This window comes from Myodes glareolus, chromosome 7 (genome assembly GCF_982192425.1).
Source record: "Myodes glareolus chromosome 7, mMyoGla1.1, whole genome shotgun sequence".
NCBI lineage: Eukaryota > Metazoa > Chordata > Mammalia > Rodentia > Cricetidae > Myodes > Myodes glareolus.
The window spans coordinates 93,020,404-93,045,037 of NC_142032.1; the positions used below are offsets into that span (position 1 = coordinate 93,020,404).

The following is a 24,634-nucleotide window of genomic DNA, read 5'->3' on the forward strand; positions in this document are numbered from 1 at the left end:
CCCTTCATGTTAGGTAGTGGTACCGAGACCATCGTGTGGTGGGGTGGAGTGCTAGCCCAGGTGTAAGAACAGGACAGCTCAACTCTCTGATCTCAAATGTCTGGTCTCTCTGGCCACATGGGGCTCATGGATGGAAAGAAATGGTACATTAATTCCCTCCAAATAAACTCATGGCAATAAGAATCAAGCTGTGAATTAATTCCTTAATATTCCTACTGCGGAAGAAGAAATCAGACTCAGCTCGCTCCCTCAGTGTGGGAGAGAAGGTGGCGAGAGCTGTGTTTCTCTGAGTTCCTGTTGAATGATGGCCTGCAACTTGCCTTGCAGAGGAACTGATGGGCACACCCTTGTCCCCACAGGTGTGGCAGTGTGGTGGGAGTGTGGAAGTTCTGCCCTGCTCCAGGATTGCCCACATCGAGCGAGCTCACAAGCCCTACACAGAGGACCTTACTGCTCATGTCCGCAGAAATGCCCTCAGGGTCGCCGAAGTCTGGATGGATGAATTCAAAAGCCACGTCTACATGGCATGGAACATTCCCCAGGAGGTAGGGAGCCTGGTGTCTACATGGCATGGAACATTCCCCAGGAGGTAGGGAGCCTGGTGTCTACATGGCATGGAACATTCCCCAGGAGGTAGGGAGCCTGGATGGGTCTGGATTTCAAGACTGGTGAGAAAAGCGTTCTGAAACAAAACACTAGACACAATTTTTCTTCCAGGGACATGCAGAGTCTCATTGGCCGTGTCAGACTGTTAACCACCCTGTGCTTCCTACATAGGGAAGACACTGACAAACCCTTTCTTCCCCACCTCCATCAGCGTGCTTGGAGGGAGACATGTTCTCTCAGAACTTCAGTGGCTTCGTTTTAAGTAAGTTAGAAAGTAGGATGTAGCTCAGGTTGGTACAGTGCCGGCCCAGCATGCATGAAGCCCTGGGCTCAGTCCCCAGTACTGCATAAAACTAGGTATGGTAGCTCAGGCCTGAGACCCCAATACTCAGGAGAATTATAATGTTCAAGGTCATCCTTGGCTACATACTGAGTTTGAGGCTAGCCTGGGTTACATGATATCTTATCTCAAACTATATAAACAAAGTTGGATCAGATGGCTCTAAATTTCCTTCCTGCGCCCAGCTTCCCTGGTGTCTCATGGTTCAGGATTATGAATATATTAATACAACAGTAATGATTCCCTGTAGAATCACAGGGAGCACTTGAATCTCTGTATAGACTGGATTCAAGCCTCTCCACCAAGTAGAATAAGGAAAATCCACGCATCTGTGGAACTTCTTGAGCCATATGGATGCAAATGAGATACATTCCCACAGGGATCCTCCACCGGAGAAGACAATTGCAGGGAGATTTCTGACCTCCACAGAGCCCCGTCCTTACCTGACACCCTCCTCTACCCTTCCAGTCCCTTGTGTTAAGATTGTTGCAGAGAAGCAGCAAATACTCATCATCTCGATTTGCTCGCCTTGGCGTGTGACGTGTGGAGATGACTTTCAAATGCTAAGCTGGGAGAAGCCAAGAGATGCCAGCTGCGGCACTCCAAACCTGCCTGCCTGCTCGTCTGCCTGGGCTCTTGGCCCGTGCTGCCTTCTGTGTGGCAAGATCTGACGGCATGGCCTCTCTCCTTGCTCCCAAGCCCGGGCTTTCCCCTTGGCAGATCTTCAGATCTCACTTCTCTCTGACAGCGAGATCTTTGTTTAAAGTTCCAGGGGAAGCCCTGCACCCTGTTCTTCCACCAAACCCATGCTGCTCTGACTGAATTATTCAAAAAGCAGATGGAGTCTCACACGGCAGCTTTAGGCAAGCTCTCTTCCCGGATGGAATCCAGGGCCTCATGCATGCTAGGCAAGCACTGTACTGACTGGCTACACTGCTGGTCTTCCTCCACCACGAGGGAAAGTGATTTGAATGTCCTCACCCCACCATCAGTGGGGAGGAGCCAAGGCCCTCGGGGGAGGTTGGTTGGACTCCCTGTTGAATCCCTGGCTGATCCATTGGCTGGAGGATTTCCAGGGAAACCTCCGTGCTTCTAGATTCGTATAAGGCTGTGAGTGTTCGAGCTTAGTATCCCACTCAGGACGCTGAGCCCCACCGTGGGTATCCCTCGATGCGAAGAATGTCTTCTCGCCAGTGAACAGCATACTCTTAAGGCTCCGTGTCGGGCCAGAGTCCTGCTCCTGCTCTGCCCCCTCCTCTCTGCCCCACGAAGCCTCAGAGCTGCCAGTCTTTCCTATTACAGCAAAACTTAGTGTAAGTTACTGTCTGCCTGAGATCCCTCTGAGGGACTAGCACTAACCCAATGAGAGCAGGAGAAGGAAGGGAACGAGGTGAGACACGGAAGTGTCCAGGCGAAAATCTTAGGTAGAGGAAGCAAGGCTGGTGGATTTTCTATTGGGCTGGGAGGATGGCTCCATTAGGAAATCATGCCTTGCAATCAATCACAGGACCCACTACAGGAAGCTGTGTGTGGCGGCACGTCTTTATAATCTTCCCAGTGCTGGGAAGAGACTGGCAGATCTCTAGAGCTTGCTGGCCAGTCAGTCCAGCTTACTTGTTGAGTTCCAGGCCGGTGAGAAACAAAACCTCACAGAAAAGGTAGATGCCATCCAATGAGTGACATCTGAAGTTGTCTTCTGATGGGTGCTCAGACACATACAGACCAGCTCTTCTCTCTCTTCCTCCCCCCCCCACCACATGCATATGTGTGCACCCCCTTTCCTTGCATCCCTGTTACTTCCAGCTCCCAAATTCCCTCCTTTAAGACTCTGGAGCTTATGTGGGGCCAGGATTTTCCTGTTGCCACCCAATTCTCCAGGCGCATCCCAATGTCAAGTCCACCTTTGTCAAGGTCATCCTGGACAGGGCCTCTTGACTACATAATCTCCTGGACATTTAAACATCCTGTACCTGGGGCTGGAGAGATGGTGCATCCATGAGGGCTGGAGTTTAGATCCCAGCACCTGTGTTACAAGTTGGGTGTCCCACAAACACCTGTAATAGCAGCTCTGAGGGATCCAACAACCTTTTTTGATCTCTGTGTGTACCCACACACATTCAAGTATATACATACACAAAAAAAATAAAAGTAAAAAATAAAGTTTTTTTTAAAAAAAAAACCTTTCTTAACCTACACAATTTTCCCCTTGAGATTCTGTGGTCCCCAAGCTCTTGGGTTCCACACTCTTAGATATCCTCTCTCCCTCGGGAGGTTACCTCTTTCTCCCTTAGGGCTCATCCTCCCTCTGCTGTTGCTTAAATGCTCCCCAGAGATGTAGCCTTCATCAACCTCTCATTACACTGCCTCTCTCAGTAATGTCCTCTGCTCTTGGATGTGATTATAACACCCATATGCTGACAGCTTTCTAATTAATATCTCCAGTCCTGCTTGTGGACTGGCATCTCCAGCTGGCTGCTGTGCACCTCCTGCTGCTGCCCTCGCTGGCACTCAGGCTGAGTCTGACCACAGATAAGCCTGTCTTTTTCCACCCAAACCAGCTCCTGTTCTTAATCGCCTGTCTCAGTTCCTGCTCCCAGCTGCCAGATACCTGGCTGGATCCTGCTCACCGTCCTTTCTTCCTCCTCTCCTGTCATCCCAGTCTGTCAATCACAGAGCCTCCCTGTCCAGTCACATCCGGCCCTGCCCATTCGGGCTTCAACTGATTGCCTTGTTTCAAGCCTTTCCCCCTTCAATCTATTCTTTCTAAATGATTTTTCGATTGCCTCTCTTTAAAATCTATGAGAGACTCTACATGGTGCACCAAGGCAAGGGCAGGTGTAGCATTTGATTTGTATGTGAGATTCCTAAGCTCTTCTCTCTGTGGGCACCTCCATGTGCAATCCCATAATCCTTATTTGGGGATGAGGTCTTGCTGCTTCTCTACCCTGTACTTGCTCATTTGTCCTCTCTACTTGGAATTACCTGCCCCTCACCTCGTGCCCAGCTCCCATCCCTACCACATCTCCATCCTTACAGACTTAAATCGTGTGACTCTTCATCTAGGAAGTCAACCCCAGCTGAGCAAATGTCCTTCCCCCACACGCCTCTGCCATCACTTGGCTAGCCCATCAATGACCTTTCGTCTGCAATCTCTCTTATTAGACCAGTGGCTCTCAAATCTGGCTGTACTTAAGATTGCTCTGCACTAATCCTAGTGATTACAGTTGAACTGGTGTGGATAGGGACTCCTGGAATCTCATTTTGGAAAGCAATTTAAGGAATCCAATGTCCATCTAGAGCTGGGAACAACCAGGATAAACTGTGGGCTCCCTGAGAGCATTTTGATGTACGTGTTTGTACTACAGTGTATAGCATAAGACAGGGTGGGTGGTAAGGGCTCAGTGGAGCCTTGCTGACATTTATTAATGGGTAGTGGGACAGCCTGGCTATGTGTGTGGTCTCTTTACCCCTGGCCAGTGACTCCTAGTGCAATGCTGTCACTGAGCTGAACAGAATCCCATGGAAACCTTACAGAAAATACTCCTCTGGGCCTCTTCCCTAGAGATTCAGGTCAGCAAGTGTGTGGATGTGACAGAACCTGTTGGAGTCACAAGATGATGGCTTAGGAAGCCAGGATTTGGTTCATCTTTTAGATTCATCTCAGGCATATTGGGCTCCAGGAAGCTTTCTTTGTCAGCTCACCTGGCCCCTGCCTCACCCTCCTGGTCCCCAGCACTCCAAGCTGGATTATAGGGCCTTGACTCTATTCTCCCTCACCCTCTGCTTCCTTTCCTGCCTCACCCAGTGTGCAGGGAGTTTGTTTGCTTGTCTGCATCTCTCAGACTTCCCTTTCAGGCATAGATTCTGACGCATTCCTGATTGTCTACGCAGTAACTGACACACAGCAAACAGGCACTCCATAGTTGACAAAGAAGGTGTGACTGCCACCTGCTCTTCATGTTTTCCTGGGAGCATCCCGGCTATCATCACCCCAGTACCAGCAACTCAAGGACAGGCACATCTTTACCCATTTACTTCCCCTCTCATCTCTAGAAACCACCGCAAATTCAGAGCTGAAGCCCTTCAGCCCTGCTCAGGTGGTGGCTAGAGAGTCCTATCAATTAACAGGCATCCAGACTCTGGTCAGTACTGGCTCAGCACCCAAAAGGTTCTAGATAAATGTTAACTCTTGTCATCGGTGCCGTTACTCATACAAATGAGTTCTTTGCCAATTCTTACCTGTTACCCTACTGAATCCTCCCCTGGGTCATGCATGCATGGAACAGAGCCGTCGTCTTCACCTGCACCCTCACTACCACCTTTGGTCCTAAACTTGAGAGACCAGAGCATCCCCCAGCACATGCATCCCCCAGCACATGCATCCCCCAGCACATGCATCCCCCAGCACATGCATCCCCCAGCCCATGCATCCCCCAGCACATGCATCCCCCAGCACACGCATCCCCCAGCACACGCATCCTCCAGCACACGCATCCTCCAGCACACGCATCCACCAGCACACGCATGCTTTAGCACACACATCCACCAGCACACACATCCTCCAGCACATGCATCCTTCAGCACATGCATCCTCCAGCACATGCATCCTCCAGCACAATGCACCCTCCAACACACACATACTCTAGCACATGCATCCTCAAGCACATGCATCCTCCAGCACATGCATCCTGCCACTTCAGTTGGAAATCAGTTTGCCTGTCAATACACAGAAAGCCAGCCTGGAGCGAACATCTGTATTTCCTTCTGCAAAGCTCAAGACCCCTCCCAGCTCCGCTTCTCCTGCCCAGGGGTATGACACTTTATTGGTGACCTTTCTTTGAGGCTTCACCACATGGAATTTTGTGGCTTTGTGGCAGATGTACTAGGTCATTTTCAGGGTAGTCAGCTTTTGATTTGTTTCCTAAGACTGCCCAAACAAATTAGCCACACACTTGGTTGTCTGAGACAACAGAACTTTTTTTCATAGATTTTGAACCCAGAAATTGAAATCAAGTGTCATCAGACCATGCTTCATCCGGTGGCTATAGAAGGTCAGCCACCTTTTTCAGTCTCTTCCGGCATCTGGAGGCTCCTGGCTTTCCCAGTCTGTCAATTCATCACTTCAGTCTGCTGTGTCCTGTGTAGGCCTCTCCTTCCTGTGTCTCTAGACATGCAAACCTCCCTCTCCTTTCTCTCACGAAGTTACCAGTCACGAATGTGGGGTCTGTCCTATTCAAGATGGAGTCATCTTGAGATTCTTAAGCTATATATGTCTTTAAAGATTTCTTAAAATCCTCTTCAGAGATTCTAGGCAGACATGGATTTTGGAGGAAAAAGATCAGCCACCTCTACCAAATGTTAGGAAAAGGCGTGCTCATTGTTTTCTCATTATAAAGGCCCAAAGGCCTTTGTCTACACGCAACCACATTGTTCTTAATCATTGTTCACTGCCATGAAAAGGATCTGATGCAACTGTCAGGAAAAACAGTGCAGACATACTGAGCCTCTGAAACACAAAAGCGAGTCAGTTAATAAACAGGAAGGTGTGTGTGGTGGGGGGACACTTGATATACAAAAGTTGAAAATAATCAGGAGGCTAGCCCTGGAGGCTCTGGAGATAGATAGATAGATAGATAGACAGACAGACAGACAGACAGACAGACTGATGAGAGGGGGGACAGACAGGGAGATATCCAGTGTCCATCTGTACCATACATATGTATATATATATATGTATATATATATATGTGTGTGTGTGTGTGTGTTATATTTCTGAATATGTATATCCATGTATTTATCTCATTTTATCATAAACAGAAATAACCCCGAGTACAGAAAGAATGGTTTCCCGTGGAAACTCACACTATTAGGAAAACATGGAGACTGTCCCAAGGCAGGATCTACTGGTAACCCCTTGCCAAAGCTGATGCCCCAGTTTTAAACAGTAACTGCACAAAGTCGAGTATTCCGCACCCCCCCTTTACATGATAGCAACCCCTTTAAATACTGACCTCAAATTCCAGAGTCCAAATGGGGAGAGTTATGCGATGAATGCTGCATTGGGAAACACGAGAGAGCATCCCACAGGGTCCCTCTACCAGAAAGTCTCTGTGAATCTTGGCTGGAGGCACTGGGTCCTAGCAAGTACAAACAGAAGAGGCCTGACGGGAACCGCATCTCTGCCCTGCTTCCTGTACAGGACTCAGGGATTGACATTGGGGACATCACGGCACGGAAGGCTCTGAGGAAGCAGCTGCAATGCAAAACCTTCAGGTGGTACCTGGTCAGTGTGTATCCAGAGATGAGGATGTACTCGGACATCATTGCCTATGGAGTGGTAAGGAGTCTGTGTCTTTGGGTTTCATTCAGATACAGACAGAAAACAAGACTAGGAGGGGTGTGACTGTGGAAGGGGAGGGAGGGAATAAGCCCACTGTCACCTCTTTGGTAAGTTGTGATAAACTTGCGCTCAGCAAGGTTGGGCTGATGAGCCTTCAAGAGGCTTTGCTTTCGTAGCCCAAGCCTTTTCAAGCCTGCTGAGTGGGGACCCTGCCTGTCCTTTAGAGTCCTCAGCAGTCACATCCGGCCCCAAATCTGCATAGCCCACTTAACAACATGCAAAAGGGAGCAGTTAGCTTCATCTTACACTGGTTCACCCAGCTGGGGTGACTGGGGTTCTTTCAAACACCCACATGCCTCCCACTCACAGGCTGAGGAATCCATGTTGAAGCCTCCCTGGGAACACTTCTGAGAGAGAACCCGAGCCTTGCAGAATTTACTGAAGGATTTTGTCACTTTGTTTGTTGATGTGTTATTTTCTCCAGTGCGTATGGTAGAGGCACCAAGATGGGGAATAGAGTGAAGAAAATGGCGTTGGTTCAGGCTGGGGGGTGTAGCTCCTGGTAGAAAACTTAAGTTGAATGTATGAGGCTCTGAGTTCAATCCCCAGCACCATTAAAAATACAAAGTAGAATAAGACTTGATCTCTTCCCATCATATGGAGTGTGAGCTTTGGTTTCTCCATCTATTAAATGGGGTAAGTTAACACTGCCTTCATGGGCCAGAAGTGAGACTGAGAAACGTGAATGTGTTTTCTCTCTCAGGTTAAAATACTTTGACCATGAGAAACCCTTCCATGAGGCCCCTCCACTCTCTGAGTGTCTTGCGCAGTATGCGATGCTGTTTGAGTACCTCCTCTATGACTGTTGAGGTCTGAACACATAATTTTTTCCTATGACAGTTAAGCCCTTGACTCTACTCTATGGGACTACTTATATTCAGGTTCCATATGAAGAAACGGGTAAAAAACTGACTTGCCTCTGACAGAGTGGCTGGAAGCACCCCAGTCCTTTGCTTTAGAAAGCTCCCTCCTGCCTTTTTTGATATACCAAGATGAAAACTCAAAGGCAGAACTGAAGCCTCTTTGGTGCCCTATGATCAGAGCTGAGTTAAGGGCTTTCCCAGCTGGGAGCATTATGGCTGGAGCTCTGCCTGCGAGTGTGAAGTCTTTCCGGAAAGGCTGGACTCAGATTTAGTCCCTGGTCCTTCTATCGCTAATATCCAGTGGTTATGAATGACACAGAGCTGGGTCTTGGTTGTCCAGTAGGTCATCCTGTACCGATGAACCGTATCTTCCATGAGAGCCACATGCATCACATGCCTTTCATTTCAAAATGGCGTCCTCTCGCCTTTCTGCTTCTCAGGCTAGGGCAGGGGAGTCAGAGCACCTCCTCCGCTGATGCTGCCCAGATGCTGTGTGATACTCCAGATCCTCCTCCATCACACAAACACTTTGCACTTGTGACGCCCCTCAGCTCCTTCCACATCACCAGAAGCATCCAGGGGATACACTCTTCTGATGGCCTACGCTTTGCTCTGTAGAAACGGTGGATGCCGCTCGGCCGCTGTTGGAGCCAGTCCTAAGAGAATATTTTGGGTCCAGAGACCCAAAATTTTAGAAGTTTTTGAACCAGACCTCCATGAGCTATGACTATCTTCCAGACTCACATTCTCGTCAGGCCATTGCTGAAGCTGAATGAGATTAGCCACCCTCGCCCGGAGCGGCAGAGGAAGCAGTAACAGTGAGAACATCGTCCTGTAGCCATTGCACTTCCGGATCTTAGCTACAGGCCCTTGCTCCCTCCATGTAAACGTGTTTTATCTTCCACATACACACAAGCAGCAGGTTTCTGTTGGGGCCCCTTGATGACGGAGCCGGAAAAGTTTGATTGACCAGATAGTAACAGCGGGTACTAGGCTGTGTCTAGATCTAGCTGGGTCCAGCTCAGGCTGGCTGCCTGCTCATCATCCCACAGAGATGAGCTTGCTAGCCGTTCCCAGGGCTGGCAGTGGTCACTGTCCTTTTCATGTCTATGTACCAGTCACTGTGAAAGGTCCAGCCGGTCCCTCCCTCCTCTTGTCCTCCATATAATGTCAGTGCCTGGCTCCTTCAGAAGCAGAGACTTGCTTGCTGGTCCAGAAACATGGTGAACTCTTAATGAGGGCCACACAGGATGCGGCTGCAGGAGAAAGAACATTCGCTGGGTCTAAATTGCTCTTCCTTGGTAATTAGTTTTATTCTAAAACGCAGAGGCCAGATGTCCTTGCAGGGGCAGCGGTTTTAAAATTCTTTTTATTTTCCATTCTAGTTCATGCTGAAGCTACATCATTCAGGTCAAATAAATGTTTGGGTCACTCAATCGGGTCAGTGTCAAGTCTACAGCCCAGGCTATTAATCCACTAATAGGTCTCATTACTGCTCGTTCAGGCTGAAGGAGCTGTGGGCTGCACTGGGTGGGTTTCCCCTGAGCTCTCTGTCTGGGAGATGGGGTAACTCTGGATGAACCCCGACTCTGTTGCTGAGAGCAGAGATGGAGAGACAGCTGGAATCAGACACGCCCAGGTTCTGGACATTCACTTTGTGCTTTCTTGCTGTATACCCTTGACATTGTGCACAGCCTCAGTGTTACAGTCACCCACTCCAAGGGGCACATTTTATGGTACCAGGCTCATAGACACACATATGATGGGAAAAGCTTGGCCTTCAATGCCAAGCGTACTGTGGCCTTGTCTCTTGCCCAGCGATTGCCGCTCATTTGTTCATTTTCTGCACACTCTCCTTCAAGAAGTGACAGTTATCTGCTCCATGCCCTGGTCCATGCTGTATTCAGTAAGGAAGATTAAGACCCAGTGTTGGTGATGAACGAGGAGGCAGGCCAATAAAGAGGCAGTGAGAAAGCCATATGCCAAGCGCTGCAGTAAGCTCCATGAGAATGGGGCTGGAGAGATGACTCCGCAGTTAAGAGCACTTGCTGCTCTTGAAGAGGACCTGAATTCAGTTCCCAGCACCCATATCAGGAGCTCACAAGTGTCTATAACTCCAGCGGCAAGAGCTCTGGCTGTTATGGGCACCAACACTCAAATGCACAAACCTACTCTCTCTCTCTCTCTCTCTCTCTCTCTCACACACACACACACACACACACACACACACACTTAATATTATAATAATTTTTAAAGAGAAAGGAGAGTATTGGGGGAGCATGGCAAGCGGTCTCCCCCCCAAGACTTGGGCTTGCAGGGTAGCAAGCAAGCTGAACTCCAAAGACAAGAAATTGGTAGCCAGGCAAAGAACACCAAAGCAGAAGATGAAGGTGCTGGATGTACTCATAGCATGGAGACAGAATCACAGACTGGGGGATGGGGGGCGCTTGCTGCTATACCACCATTCCAGCACATATGGTTTCTTCTGAGATCTCGATATGATTCATTTGGAAGGCACATCACATGGCTCCCGGTACGTCAATGCATTCATCACAGCTAGTGTTCCTGAATGGCTTTCAGGAAGGTTACAGCAGTAATGGAAGAAGCTAATGATTCCCACTGCTGTCTGCCAGGCCCCGTGCTAAGCCCTTGTAGATATCATTTCATTTAATCTTTATAACATCCCTGAGAGGCAGGCACTATTATTATAGTTATTTTCAAGGGAAGAAAACAGACAGAGGAAGTTGCTTTGTCCAAGACCAGGCTGCCAGAGTCAACACTGCACCCCAGTCTGTCTCTCTTGCTCCACGGCTCAAATAGACCAGCCACTTAGCAGGGGAGGGATGACACAGAGCCAGGGGGGAATGTATCTAATGACACCCACCTGTGACCCAGGAGCCATGGCTCAGGACCTAGGCAGAATAAGCCTAACAGCATGTGTGAGTCTCCTTGCTCTAATACCTAGCAGGTCTTCATAGTGGGTCACAGACCATGAGACAAGTTCAAAGAGTATTTATATATTCTGCTCCCACAAAGGCAAACCTAGCAGTAGGCACAGCACATGACAGAGGATTGTCCACTTGGATGCTTCTAGGGCTTCTGCTTGAGGAACAGACAGACTCACATGTATTTTGTCAGAACCTCTGAACTGCCAGTGGGAGACGACGCTACTATAATCGAGCTGAGGGAGAGGGTGCTTGAGGAGGCCCTGTTCTGTCTGACGTGCAGAACAAATAAGCCTCAGGCCCAGCCATGCCATTGCTTGTCTGCTGGATGTCAAGCCCCTCAGTGGGTTCATCCCACCCTTGCTCCAAGGTTCAGGACTGCACAAGCCCAGGCTCTCCCTGGCTCTCACCTCCAGCCTGCGTGATGGCTCACCCATAGTTCACTGCCCCATCTCCCTGGATTCTTCTCTCCAGACTCTCATTCTCAAAGGGGAGCCTTATGTTGACAGAAGGGAACCCAATTAAACTAGCTCAAGGTGAGCATGGGTGAAAACACTATGGACTCTCCTATGAGCATGGAAACTGTCCGTGTGTGTATGACCTGGGGAGCACTGGAAACCCAAGCAGGGAAGGTGGCATCTCTTTCTTCTGATTCAAAGCGCTGTGCTTTGTCTCCCCTTTGGTCACAACTGACTTCCTCAGTTTACACATACCCAGATGATCTTCCTAAGACATACAGTCTCATTTACCCATAATTCTAGTGACCACCACCCACTTACCACATCTCAGTGATATCTGGACTCATTTAGACCCAGGATAAAAGAATTGTTGTATGGTCAAATTCCAGAAAGATATATAAAGAGAAAGTGACTTATTTGTTATAGACTGTGACTTGGTACCTAGTGGTCTACCCTGCTATGGCTGGTGAGAAAGCCTTGTGACATGCAGGGTCCTTTCCAAGGACTCAGAGTGAGTTTAGGTCATGAGAGCCATTGAATATGGACTCTCTTACACAGATATATCCTGCTGATTCATAAGACTGGATGTATCCACTTATGAGAAGAAAAGGATTTTATCTCTTCTGCTTCCATCAGATCCCTCTCTCTTATTCCCCACCAAGTTTTCAAGTGTGGAGAGTCCTCAACAGCTGGGCGACTCTTGGGGGCTGACCAAGCCCCTGATGTATCTACAGGATGCCCAAAACCCTGGGTCCCAGAGGACCTCCCAGGATTAAAAACAAACAAACTTATTACCCACTTTCCCCAACTCAGGGGCAAAGGCTCTTTAGGGAAACTTGAAGGCCATTGCTCCACTCCTAGAGAAGGGGAAGAATAGAGATCCTAGTGTTTCTTGTTGTACACTTCTTGTTTTTATTTGGATGATCTTACTCTCTAGAGTTACTTTCTGTTTAATGAGGTGTTCCGATTCCCCATGCAATAGGGGTCTGTCCTTTATACAGAGGAACAGCTGGGGCTTGCTGATACCATCATGTTCGGTAACTTGGCATTGATAAAGAAGCTGAGTCTGTCTGGGGGACACACTCGCCTCTCCTAAACTAATACATGTGTTTTCTCCCATTTTCCCTCCTTGGGTGTGGCCGCACTTCCTCTGATGTTCAGCTGCAGAATTCCCTGAAGACTGATTTGTGTCTTGATCAGGGGCCAGATACAGAGAACATCCCCATCGTGTACATCTGCCATGGGATGACACCCCAGGTGAGTCTTCAGAGGACCCCTGTGCCTAGGACGGGCATGCGAGTGTCTGCTGTGGGGAAGCACAGCTGGATTCTACCATGGAGTCCCTGGACTCAGAAGTCTCTTCTGTTCATTAAGAAGTATTCCCATGAGCCCAAGAACCATGTTGTACCTTCCTTGCCTCAATAGAAGCTGGGGGTTGGATGTTAGGGGGCTAGGATCCTATGGAGTAGGGGAAGGAGAAGATGCTGCATTTTTATAGAGAAACCAGTGCCTTGTTTTGGAAGCTGTAGCTCTGGTTCTGGTAGTAGAGTCCTTCCTTGGCAGGACAGAGTTCAGGGATTCTGTGAAGCCTCTTAGTGTGCCTGAGTTCGATAGAGTGCTATGTCATAGTCTACAGGCCACGAGTCTCCTTTCTAAGACCTGCTTCTGGTGGGGAACAAAGAGCAGCCACCAGGAAATGGCTGTCCTTTGACATTCTCCATGTTTAGTCTAGACTTCAGATACATAAAGGGTACATTGAACCACAGGCAATGGAGCTGGCTTACACAATAACACTGACCAATTTTGTCCAAGCGTGCAGTGCCGGATGGACAGTGTTGTCAGAGTCTAACTCCAGAAGAGGACAGTGACTGAGAAGGATGCTTTCTTCCCAGTTTTTAGAACTTTGCTTCTGTGTTTAGTTGCTCCCTGCCTAAACACATGACTGAAGGCTGTCACATGACCCTGGTGCAAATGATGGAAATTTCCAGTGATTGTTCATAACGCCATATCTTTTTGGTGGGCCCTGTGGCTGTGACATCAGTAGCTGGTTAGTCTCTGTCTCGGGACAGCAGATCACACTATCCCCACATCACTTAGCATAGCAACACCTTCCTTGTTTTAGAACAGTGTGACATTTTTTATATGTTCCTGGCTCAGACACTTCACATATTGCTGTGACAACATACCAGACCAAAGCAACTTGATGGAGAAAGGGCTGTTTCCACTTCTAGTTCCAAGAGAATAGGGTCCATTGTGGTTGGGGGGTCCATGGTGGCAGGAGCAGGAGGCCACCAGTAACCTACTTCCTCCAGTACATCTCCACCTCTAAGGTCCTATAGCCTTCCCAAATAGCACCATTAGCAGGGACCAATGGTTCAAACACCTACACCTCTGGGGGACATGTCACATTCATGCACTGTCACCTCAGCACTGTCCTTATGCTGACAAACATCCTACCAAGTCACCACATATATACAGAAGAAAATGAGTAGTAAGTGTGCAGATTAATGTATGTCCGTGAAATGAACATGATAATATTAGCCAGCACCCCAAGAAGCCTCCCCATTCATGAGTTACATTCGTGGCTCTAGTAAGTTGCTCATTTGTTTCGCTGCGTACTGTTCTGTGTTATGAAAATGCTATGGAGTACTGTGATGGGCTTAATAAGAATGGCCCTCATGAGATCATACACTTGAATGCTTCGTAATCCAGGAGTGGCACTATTTGAAAGGATTAGAAGGGTTAGAAGGTGTGGCCTTGCTGGAAGAAGTGTATCACTAGGGGTGGGCTTTGAGATATCCAAAACCCATTCTAAGAGAGAGCCTCTCTCTCTCTCTCTCTCTCTCTCTCTCTCTCTCTCTCTCTCTCTCTCTCCCTCTCTGCATATGGATCATAACGTAGTTCTCATCCACTTCTCCAGCACCAGCACCTGCCTACACACTGCCATGCTCCCCTTCCATGATGATAATGGACTAAGCCTCAAAAACTTTACACAAGCCGGCAAATCAAATGCTTTCTCTTCTAATAGTTGCCTCCGACCCGGTGCCTCTTCACAGCAATGGAGCAGTGGCTGACATGAGTACCGCGAGTCCTGCTGCAGTGGCCATCTTTGTTCATGTCTTTTTGGCTCGTTTCTATACTCATTTCTTTTGAATTTATACTTAGGCATAGAATTGTTGAGTTATAGAGCTGGTGTGTGTTTCCTTTAATGATCTGTAATAACCTGTAATAATTTGCTCAGGTGACCCAAACAGAATGCCACAGTTTAAGCAATGAAAATGCATTTCTCACAGTTCTGGAGAGCAGAGAGTTGAAGATTAAGGTGCTAACAAATTTGGCATCTGGTAGTGGCTTGTTTCACAGCTGTCGGGGGCCTCCCTTCCTTCCACACTCACAGGGTACGGAAAGAAGGGCCCCACAGGCATGAAGTGCTGGTCTGGCCTCACAAGACCACTAATCCGATTGGATAAGCATTCCACCCTTATGGCTTCACTCAACATAAAGATTTGGAGAAGGCTAAGGCTATCCTTGTTGAACAATCACAAGACGACACCTTTGGAAAGAAGTACTAGGACATGGCTCATGATAAAGAGGCTGGGGCTGGGTGTAATTCGTGGACTCTGTCATCTCAGCAGAAGCCAAGGATAGAGATGGATGTACCGGGAGCGACACAGAAAGGTGGGAGGGAAGGAACGGTGGCTGTCACACCCTTGTGCGATGAAGTGTAGAGATTTTTTTTCTGTGAGCTGCGCTGTTCTTCAAGAAAAGGAGAGGGTGATGCTAGATGCTGTAGGGAACTCTAAGATCATCAAGGGTGTCACTACTACACCACAGGCCCAGGGAGCAAGGCAGATATCCTCCCTAGCCAAGGACCACTAGTGGTGCTGCCTGGAGCATCTCCAAGTTGCTATGGCAGTGAAAAGAGAGACAAACTGGGGAAAGGGCAATGCAGTGGACATCGGGGGGCCTGAGTCCTAGGCTAGGTCTCTCAGCATCACTTAACCTTTTCTGGCCCCTTAGTTTGTTAGACTCCGTTGTGGGAGTGTAACTTTACACTAAAGTAAATGAAATATAATCGGACAGTTCAATGAGTTCCTACCATTGTGTGTGATGCAGTCACCATCCGACTCAAGCCTGTTATCCCTGAGGGCTTCCCGTTTGCCCTCTCAGTCTGCATGGCTACTCATGGGTAGTGACAGTTCTTATCTCTGCCCACTTGACTAGCTAGCTACATCCAGGCCTGTCTGTCCATCTGTAAATGATGAATCTGGACTGGCCATCTCTAGACCCGGCTCTACTAGCTATGACAACCCACTCATCTCCAGCTCTTTTGTTCTGAAAGGCACTTGGCTGGAAGCTGTGATTCTATGCTGTGCCTGCCAGGGATGCTGGGATCTGCCTTCATAAATTAGCTTCTTCATGTGCTCATATACCTAAGTTCTGCAGAAAGCTTCAGGCCTGATGCCTCCTCCTTCCAGGTCCATGCTTTCAGGGTCCAGCAGGCTCGGAAACAGCAAAGGAAATGAGCTCACAAACCACAATCCAGAGAACATAGATAACAATAAGGACACTAAGAGGGACTTGCATAGGTCTAATCTACATGGGAAGTAGAAAGTAGAAAAATACAAGATATCCTGAGTAAATTGGTAGCATGGAGACTTTGGGGGAGGGGAGAGGCAGGGAGGGGAGCAGAGAAAAATGTAGAACTCAATAAAAAATAAATTTGAAAAAAAGGAGGTGCTCAGGGTACTTTTAGGAGACTGTGGAGAGATGCAGGCCACACAGGCCCACTGCACCCCACAAACTTTGTCTAACCATGTGTGAAACATGCATTTTTCATGAGCTTGTTCCCTCCTCCTGGCAGTTCTCAGAGAAACTTTTCACAGGACAGGGAGAACCCAGGGATGTTCACACACGTACAGATGGGCTGCCACATGTCTCCATGTGAGCTAGCCCTGTCCTACCCCAGAGGAGAGCATTGCCCCTCACGTTGCTGCCTAAGGAATATAAGTCTGAGGCCACAGCCTTTCTGACCTCTGCTGTAAAATGTCACAGGTCCTCCCTGAGAACCACAGCTAATAGGCAGCCTGCAAATGCTGAAGGGAAATACATACACACACACGGTAATAACTAGAGGTCAAGAACCAGGCCAGGGAGATGATTCGACAGATAAAGGCACTTGCCACCAATCCAGACAACCTGACTTCAGTCCCTGAGAAAGGGAGAATTCATCCTGGCAAGCTTTCTTCTGATCTTTCCTTGTACACTAAGACACACACACACACACACACACACACACACACACACGAATAATGTAATAAAATGTTTTAAAAGTACATAAGAGCTGGGGAAATGGTTCAACATTAACAGCTCTTGCAGAAGACCCAAGTTCGGTTCCTAGCAACCATGTCAGATGACTCATAAATGCCTATAACTCCAGCTCCAGGGGGTCCCATGCCCTTCTGGCCCCCACAGGCAACTATGCTCACATGCACAGACCCCACACAGACACACAATTATAAAATAAGCATAAATATTTGGTAATAGGAGAGATGACTCAGTGGTTAACAGTGCTTGCCTTTCCAAGGGACCTGGGTTGCTTCCCAGAACCTACTTTGGATGGCTCATAACTGTGTAGAAGTTCAGGAGGTCTAGGTCCCTCCTTGAAACCTCACAGGTACCCACATGCTCATATACACAAGGTAAAAATTAACCTTTTTAAAAGCTATTGCTAGGTTGAAGTCATAGCACTCACTAGCCAAGGACCTTTGGTAGATGTTGTGCCTTGATTTTATTACCCACAAAATGGAGATTATAGCATTACCTATCTTGTAGGGTTGCTACAAAGATTACATAATGGGTGCACATGAAACATTTTTACAGTACAGTCTGGCCCATGATGATTGCCTATTCTGTGTAAGCAGTTATTATTACAAGGCTTGTGGAGAGACTCAGGTCTATCCCTGAGCTAAAAGGCCAGCAATGACTATCCTGGGAAAGAATAGCCTTAAGAGAGAAATGAAACTTTCTTCCAAGATAAAAGAACACACATGTTTGTCTGAGAACAATGGGACTCTTCCAGCCACTGGCTCAGGTGACGATGACATCACCATCATCCCTGTCCAAGCCATGTTAGTAAGCTTTAGGGGGGTGATACCTCAACTAAGAAATCCCTAAGATTCTTCCTGATCTGTGACTTCATGGATTTTTTTTTTTACTTCAAGACAGAGTCTTATGATATAGCCAAGGCTGGCCTCGAACTCAAGATTCTCTCTTCTCCATTAGTTCCTGGATTATAGATCTGCTTGTTCATAGCCTGTGGTATTGACAATTCATCACATATATGATCCATCACCATGTGTGTGTTTCCTTTAATGTCATCTTGAGTCTACCATATATTCTGTAGTGTTCTCGATCTCAGAGAACAGTGGATAGGGCCCTCGTGCCAGTGGCTTTCTCATACTCCAGACAGACTGTTTTCTACCTTTAAATCTTCACATGGTTACCTTACAAGGGAAAGGCTTGATCCTCTCTTCCTCTCTTGAGCATTGTCTGACTGCTTCATTTGAGATTTTGGACTTGGTTTCAGCTAGCCACAGCAAAGCAAGATAGAAGAAGGATACAGAGGCAGCCCCGCCGGCTGGTACAGTTCTTGCTAATCTGTAAGATGATTAAGTAAACTCAAAGTACATCTGAAAGCGAATCTGCAGGCATTTTCTACAAAGCAGTGTTAGGAGAGGATGAACAGGGCGGACACAACGTGGCTAATATCTTACAGGGAAACACAGTTGTTGCCTTCAGTGTGACCTTTCTACCCAGGCAGAAAACCAGGCCTTGATATACAGTTCTGTGGTGTCTGAGAGTTAATCAGAAGGGAAATCATTCAAGCAAGTGCGGAGAGAATAGCCTTAAAAAAATTGCATGCTCTTAGCGGGTCTGTGAGACAATGCCATGGTATAATATCAAAAGGACATCTATGTCATTTCTAGGTCTTTGGTATTTTTCTTTTTTAAAACTGTATTTATTTACTAACACACCCATGTGTGTGTGTGTGTGTGTGCGTGCATGTGCGTGTGTGTGTGTATGGTGTGTGTGTGCGCACACGCGTGTGTGTGTGTGTGTGTGTGTGTGTGGTGTGTGACAGACAGCATGCATACGAAGAACAGTTAACAACTTTAGGGGCCACTTTTCTCCATCCACCATGTGGGTCCTGGAATCAAACTCAGGATGTCCGGCTTGGTGGCAAAGCACTTTTACCTGCTGAGCCATCTCACAGGCCCTAGGTATTTTCTTACTCTTTTTAAGGTTGACTGAAGGTCAAATGCCCTTTGGACCATCTGTGACTCAGTGACCCTTGGAGACCGACAGCCTGACAATGTGGCCTTTCCTTCAGTTCCCAATGTCACAAACTGAGAAGCAAGTGCAAGCAAGTGGGTGTGTCCCCCCACCCAGTTCTGGAGACTGGAAAGTGCTAGGTCAAAGTACAAGCAGGGCATGCTCCCTCAGAAAGTCCCAGGAGGGTGGTGTCCTGGCCTCTCTCCTCCCTCTGGAGCTTCTTCAGCTGCCTTCAGCACGGCTCTGATCCATGATGTCAGAGACAAGTCTCACTTTGCCTCTTAAACATGCACTTGTTGGTTTGGAGTGGGAGCCTATTCTACCCCATAGTGACTTCACCTAACTTAGCTAATGATACCTGCTATATCCCTGATTCTAAATATGGCCCCATTCTAGGAAATGAAAGTTAGAATCTGATATGTAATTTTAGGGGTACACAATTGGACCCATCAACCTCCCCTCCCCCTCATAAGGACAGACTAAGAACTGGGAGGCTTTCACTTCCTTGACTAACAAGCTCCTCACATAACTTCCCTGGGCTGGGCGGGCTGAGTCACGTGGTTCTGTCTGACCTCAGAAGTAGGAAAGCGTGGATTTCTGGGTAACCATAAGAATTTATCTCCATCACAATAATTTAGGTAGTCGCTGAGTCCATGTTACCTGTGAGAAATAAGACAACAGGAAACCATTACCTGAGGCATGAGCTTGCTTGCCCGATGGCATCATGGTCACCAGCAGAACTGCGTGAGGACGGAGGTCATACTTTGACCTCCACTTCTTCACTTCCGTTCTTTCTTTTCCTTCATTGTCATTCGTCAGGTACGGCAGGTCGCCTTTCATGAAGTCATCGTGATTTCAAAAGTTTTATTTTCCTTGGAGGAATAGTGATAGGAATGTTTGTTGAGTGACATCTAGTGGGTGCCAGGGGTCCCCCAAGACACAAGGGACCCAGAAACAGCATATGCTAAAAGAAACTGGCCCCACAGTTGGGTTAAAGCCTCAGAGAGAACCATCACTCTGCTGGAGCTGTGACACTCTCAGGTCTCAGGGAAGGCCATGAGCAGGAAAAAGCATGATGCAGCTAATCAAATTAGTGAGGTGAAGCTGCTGGGAAGGGCGATAATTGGTTAATGAGTAAATGTAACCATTTTATTTAAATTAGTAGCAAATTTTAAGCAATCCTCAAAATAACTGAGAATATGAGCCCTAATTAGTGTAACAGCCTGGAAAATTTCTCCTAATGGGAAAAATACAATAATGGGGTCTTTCCACAGACTCCATCCAATTAATCACTCATTCACTCATTCATTCTTCCGCCCATTCACAGAACACACACTGAGCTTTATGCCAAGAACTGGGAGAGTGGACAGTGACTTACCTGAATCCCCAGCCTGGAGGAGGAAACCAGACATAGAGAATTAGCTTCCATGACAAAACCCTGTAGCCTACAGCCACAAACATCTCATTACCCCACAGAGGGCACTGGGGCCAGAAAGAACAAAACAGAATCGGAGAATCTCTTCCATCTATTCTGCCAGAGTTTTCTAGAGTGCAGACGGCACATCAAGATGAAATGCTTCTCCTCTGGGAAGGTGGGTTCTTGGCAGTAGAAGAAAGGCGGAAGGGATTTTAATTCCTCCGGAAGTCTGTGAAGTTCTGAAGTTGCCACATCAGGGCTTCAGGACAAGCTTTGACTCAGAGTGTAAAGAACAGAGTTGAGCCGAGAGAATTCTCTTCTACCCTGAAGATGAATCTCATGTCAGACCAGGGAGTGTGTTTAAGAAAAGCTAAGCAAAGCACAAAAGAGGAAACAGACTTTGCTGCATTGCTTTTTTTTTTTTTTTTTTAGTCATTACCTCTTCAGTTTTATTTTTTCTTTATTTTTATGGTGTTGTGAATTGACCCAAGGTCCTGTAGGAACAGGCCAGTGCTCTGCCGGTGATCTGCTCTGCCGGTGAGCTGCATCCACCCAAATCCTCTTCAGCGTTTCTAAGAGTATTCACTTGAATACTTGATGGACAGGCAGATAGGTGAGTGGAAAATGAAAAATACTGCTTATTTCATTGTCTACTGACAACTTTCTAGAAGTTTCCATTTGCCAGTGGGTCACAATGATGCTCTCATCCCTTCCCTATTTGACAATGCCTCCTGAATGATAGATGGATGGATGGATGGATGGATGGATGGTAGATAGACAGACAGATAGACACAGACAGATAGACACTGACAGATAGACACAGACAGACAGGGAAAATAGAAAACATTGATTATCCCATTGTCTGCTGACAACTTTCTAGAAGTTTCCATTTGCCAGTCGGTCATAATAACACCCCTCCCCTACTTGTCAATATCCCCAGTGACTTCAGGGGCATTAAGGACACCTCTGAAATTGCATCTCCAGCCCTTTCATGTAACAGTCCAGAGACAATTGCAAAAGTTTCTTTGTGTGCCAAGAATTTAAATGGCTTTGCACTTACCAGTGACCTTTGGCAGATGTCTCCAGTTCTCCATGACTTTTATCTATAAATAAATAGAATGCCAGGCTAAGACCGGCTATGCAGCTTGCAGATTGTCCCTGGGTTTCTTTCCTGTCATGAGTGTATGCCCTTCCTGACTCCCAGTCAGCAGGTACCAGCTGATCCTGGCAGTGCAGCGGAGGTCTCCCATGACCTGCTGGATTTGGTTGGTGCTGAGCTTTGCATGTAAAATGTCTCCCATAGGCTCACATGTTTGAGCACATGTTCCCAGCTGGTAGCTCTATTTTTGGAAGGTTGTGGAACCTTTAGGAGTTAAAGCTTTTCTGGAGTGAATGGGCCTTCAGGTTTTCTGACCCAGCCCCACTTCCTAGTCACCCTCTCCTTCCTGACTGTGTGTTCAGTGTGACCAGTCACCTCACACACCAGCCACCATGCCTTCCCTGCCATGATAAACTTATTTCCTAAACTGTGAGCCAGAAACAAGCCTGCCCCCTTATTGCTTCCATCATAGCAAGAGGGAAACTCATGGCACAGCTGGTCACATGGTCTCTGTATCACCCAGGAAGACACCCTGAGAGAATCATTTGGATATTACACACAGTCCCAAGGCCACAACTCATGTGGAAGGCAGAGCAAGTGAAGCCTCAGGACTGTCACATGGACAGGGTCCCTAGGTCCCTGGGATGGCCCACTCTGCCGCACCCTCTGGCAACTGTTATTCAACAGCTTCCCACAGAACTGCTTTCTTGGTGTGGAGTGCTTGTTTGAGGGGAGGTCTCAGCTGCAGAAGACCCTGGGAATTGGCTGACAGGTAGACGAGTGGATCCCAAGATCAGACAGAGCAAGAGTCTAGTCCTGAGTCTGCCTACTCCATGGGACAGTTGGGGCAAACGAGTTGAGGGTTCCAATACCCCAATTATTTCTAATCTGCGAGCACAGGATTCTGATGTACACATTCCCTTCTGAAATTCCTGGGACAGAAACTGCCTCACTCACCCCTGCAGCCCTGGAAAGTGTCCATGAAGACCAAGTGCCTTCTGTGCCTAAACCTAGAGTTCAGCAGCCAGCTCTCTTGTCTCTGATCTTCAGGGAGGCTGAGTTCATGAGCTGCCTGCTTCCTGCATCCTGCATGAGCACTCTTTGCATGGAGTCTACTGGAAGGAAGGAGGCTAACCTTGAAGTCCCTGCCCACACCCCCACCTCTTCCTCCACTCCACCCCACTCCACTCTGCCATTCACCGGGAATTACAGCTCTGCGGCTTAGTCAGTTTGTGACCTGGCATTGATAGAATTCCTGATTTCACTTTACAATTCAAAGTAAGGCATAACTCCCGGTAAATGCTAACTACGAGTTGTTATATTATTTGTGTTTACTCATGTTTACATAGGTGTGCACACATTTACATACACACCCAGAGAAACACCGTGTATCTGTATCTGCTTGACTCTACCTGCCTGCTTATTACATCTTGGTGCCACGTTGCCAGCTTGTCCCCAAACCTCTGCCCCTCCCAGGAGGCAGATGCAGGCTCTAAGTCCTAGAACTTCATGACAGACGCTTAGTCATACACAGGGGCAACTTATTCAGGACCCAAGGTTAGGAAGAGGGGGACCGGCTATGGCACCACTAATCAGTGCACCCTCCTTTGTTCTGGCTGCTCCCAGAGGCATGGGTGACACACACAGGTTTCCTTTTCTGTCACAGTCAACCACCAGATTGCCTGAGGTTGCCCCTGGTGCCAGCCTACCTGGGTCTGGTTCCTCCTCAGATGCTGAGAAGAGTGTTCAACTGCCCCCTACACTGCCCCCTACGTTAAGAATGTACATCATCTACATGGGTGGGATAGTCAGCCTTGGGAAACAAGGGGGTCACAGGGAACAGTGGGCTGCTGGAGGTGCCCAGGCGTGAGGCCATGGTGTCAGCTCCTCTTTCCACGCAGAATGGTGGTGAGCTCTGAGCTGTTCCTGCAGCTTCGGCGCTAAAAAGGGAGCTGCCTGATTTGTTATTCACGCCACATATGTTCTTCATTTCATGTCCAAACTCCGCAATTAGAGTCATCAACAGCGAGTTTTGCATGACTTTTATTAAACTCCCACAGGCTGGGAGCAGGCTGTCATTAGCTGTGCCCTAAGTGCCCAGCATTCCAGCTCCTAAGCAGAGAGCTGCTGTTCCTGGCCCCCTGCCCACATTTCTTTGTAGAACTTTGCTTCCCAGATGACTCTGGCCATGGAGACAAGATGGGGCCCTGAATTTAGAGCCTAATCTGGCTGTATGCACTTAGGCAAGTCACCTGACCTCTCTAAGCCTCAGCTTCCTGATTGGTAAAATGGGCACGGGAACTGAACCCTAGATAACATATCAGGCCTGTGTATGCGACACACCGAGTTCATCCTCTTGTTCAGGTGAGCGCCCTTTTTCCATGAGCGTTTTCCGTGTTGAAGGAGAGTTATACAGATGGCAGCAGTGTGCATGCAAAGTTACCGGGCCTTCTTTCAGGTCCCTTTCAAAATGCTTTTCCATCTAAGCTCACATTCCCAGCAGCCCCTGACAGTGCCTACTTCTAATACCCTGTTCTTACCAGGTGGGAAACTGGGGCTCACTTATTGCATAACCCAGGAGGCAGAGCCTGGCTTGTCACCTAGATTGCTCTGAGCTGTAGAACCCTGGCTCAGAGCAGGCTCCGTGCTGCCGTCCTGCTTGCTGAAGTGTGATGCCCCTGCTCTCAGAGAGACCCTTGGGTGGAAACAGGACAAGGAGGCACCCTGAATGGAGTGATGTCGGGGGCCCGGGAGGCACACCCATCACAGCTGCTGCATGAACAAGGCCATGGAAAGAGTACTGGGGAAGTGACCCCAACCTAGATAAACACTGATCTTCTTAGGATCCATTGGGAAACTAAGTCTAGCTTGTAGTGTTCTTCTGAAAATACTTGTGGAGAAGTCTCCAGACTGGGCTTGAGGGGATTTGAACTCTGTCCTTCCCCACACTCCCTGAGCCTGCACTCAGGACTCAGGCCTATGATCTTTCTCTCAACTCTACAGGCCATCTGCCTGTACCCCTTGTCTTGAGTGTCCCACTTTCTCATTGAGGAACTGGGGCAGCCACCTTCCCAGTGGAGATGTCCAATACACAAACTCCTACTTTCTTACTCTCGCCCCCATCCTTTAGGCCCCAGTCCCAACGTATCTCCTTAGGAAAGTCTTTCCCTG

The 24,634-nt window shown here is 48.0% G+C and overlaps 1 protein-coding gene across 3 annotated transcripts in view; it reads left to right on the plus strand.

Moving 5' to 3' along the window:
* The window catches only part of Galnt18 (polypeptide N-acetylgalactosaminyltransferase 18), a 305,496-nt gene that overhangs the window by 253,038 nt on the left and 27,824 nt on the right, over nucleotides 1-24,634 (plus strand). For 2 of the 3 annotated variants that reach the window (XM_087908562.1, XM_087908561.1), the window contains 3 exons: nucleotides 360-545; nucleotides 7,146-7,283; nucleotides 12,774-12,869. In XM_087908562.1, coding sequence (XP_087764688.1) covers nucleotides 360-545; nucleotides 7,146-7,283; nucleotides 12,774-12,869 — 420 coding nt within the window. The remainder of the gene's footprint in view (nucleotides 1-359; nucleotides 546-7,145; nucleotides 7,284-12,773; nucleotides 12,870-24,634) is intronic. The other variant, XM_085692904.2, reaches the window with a different exon arrangement.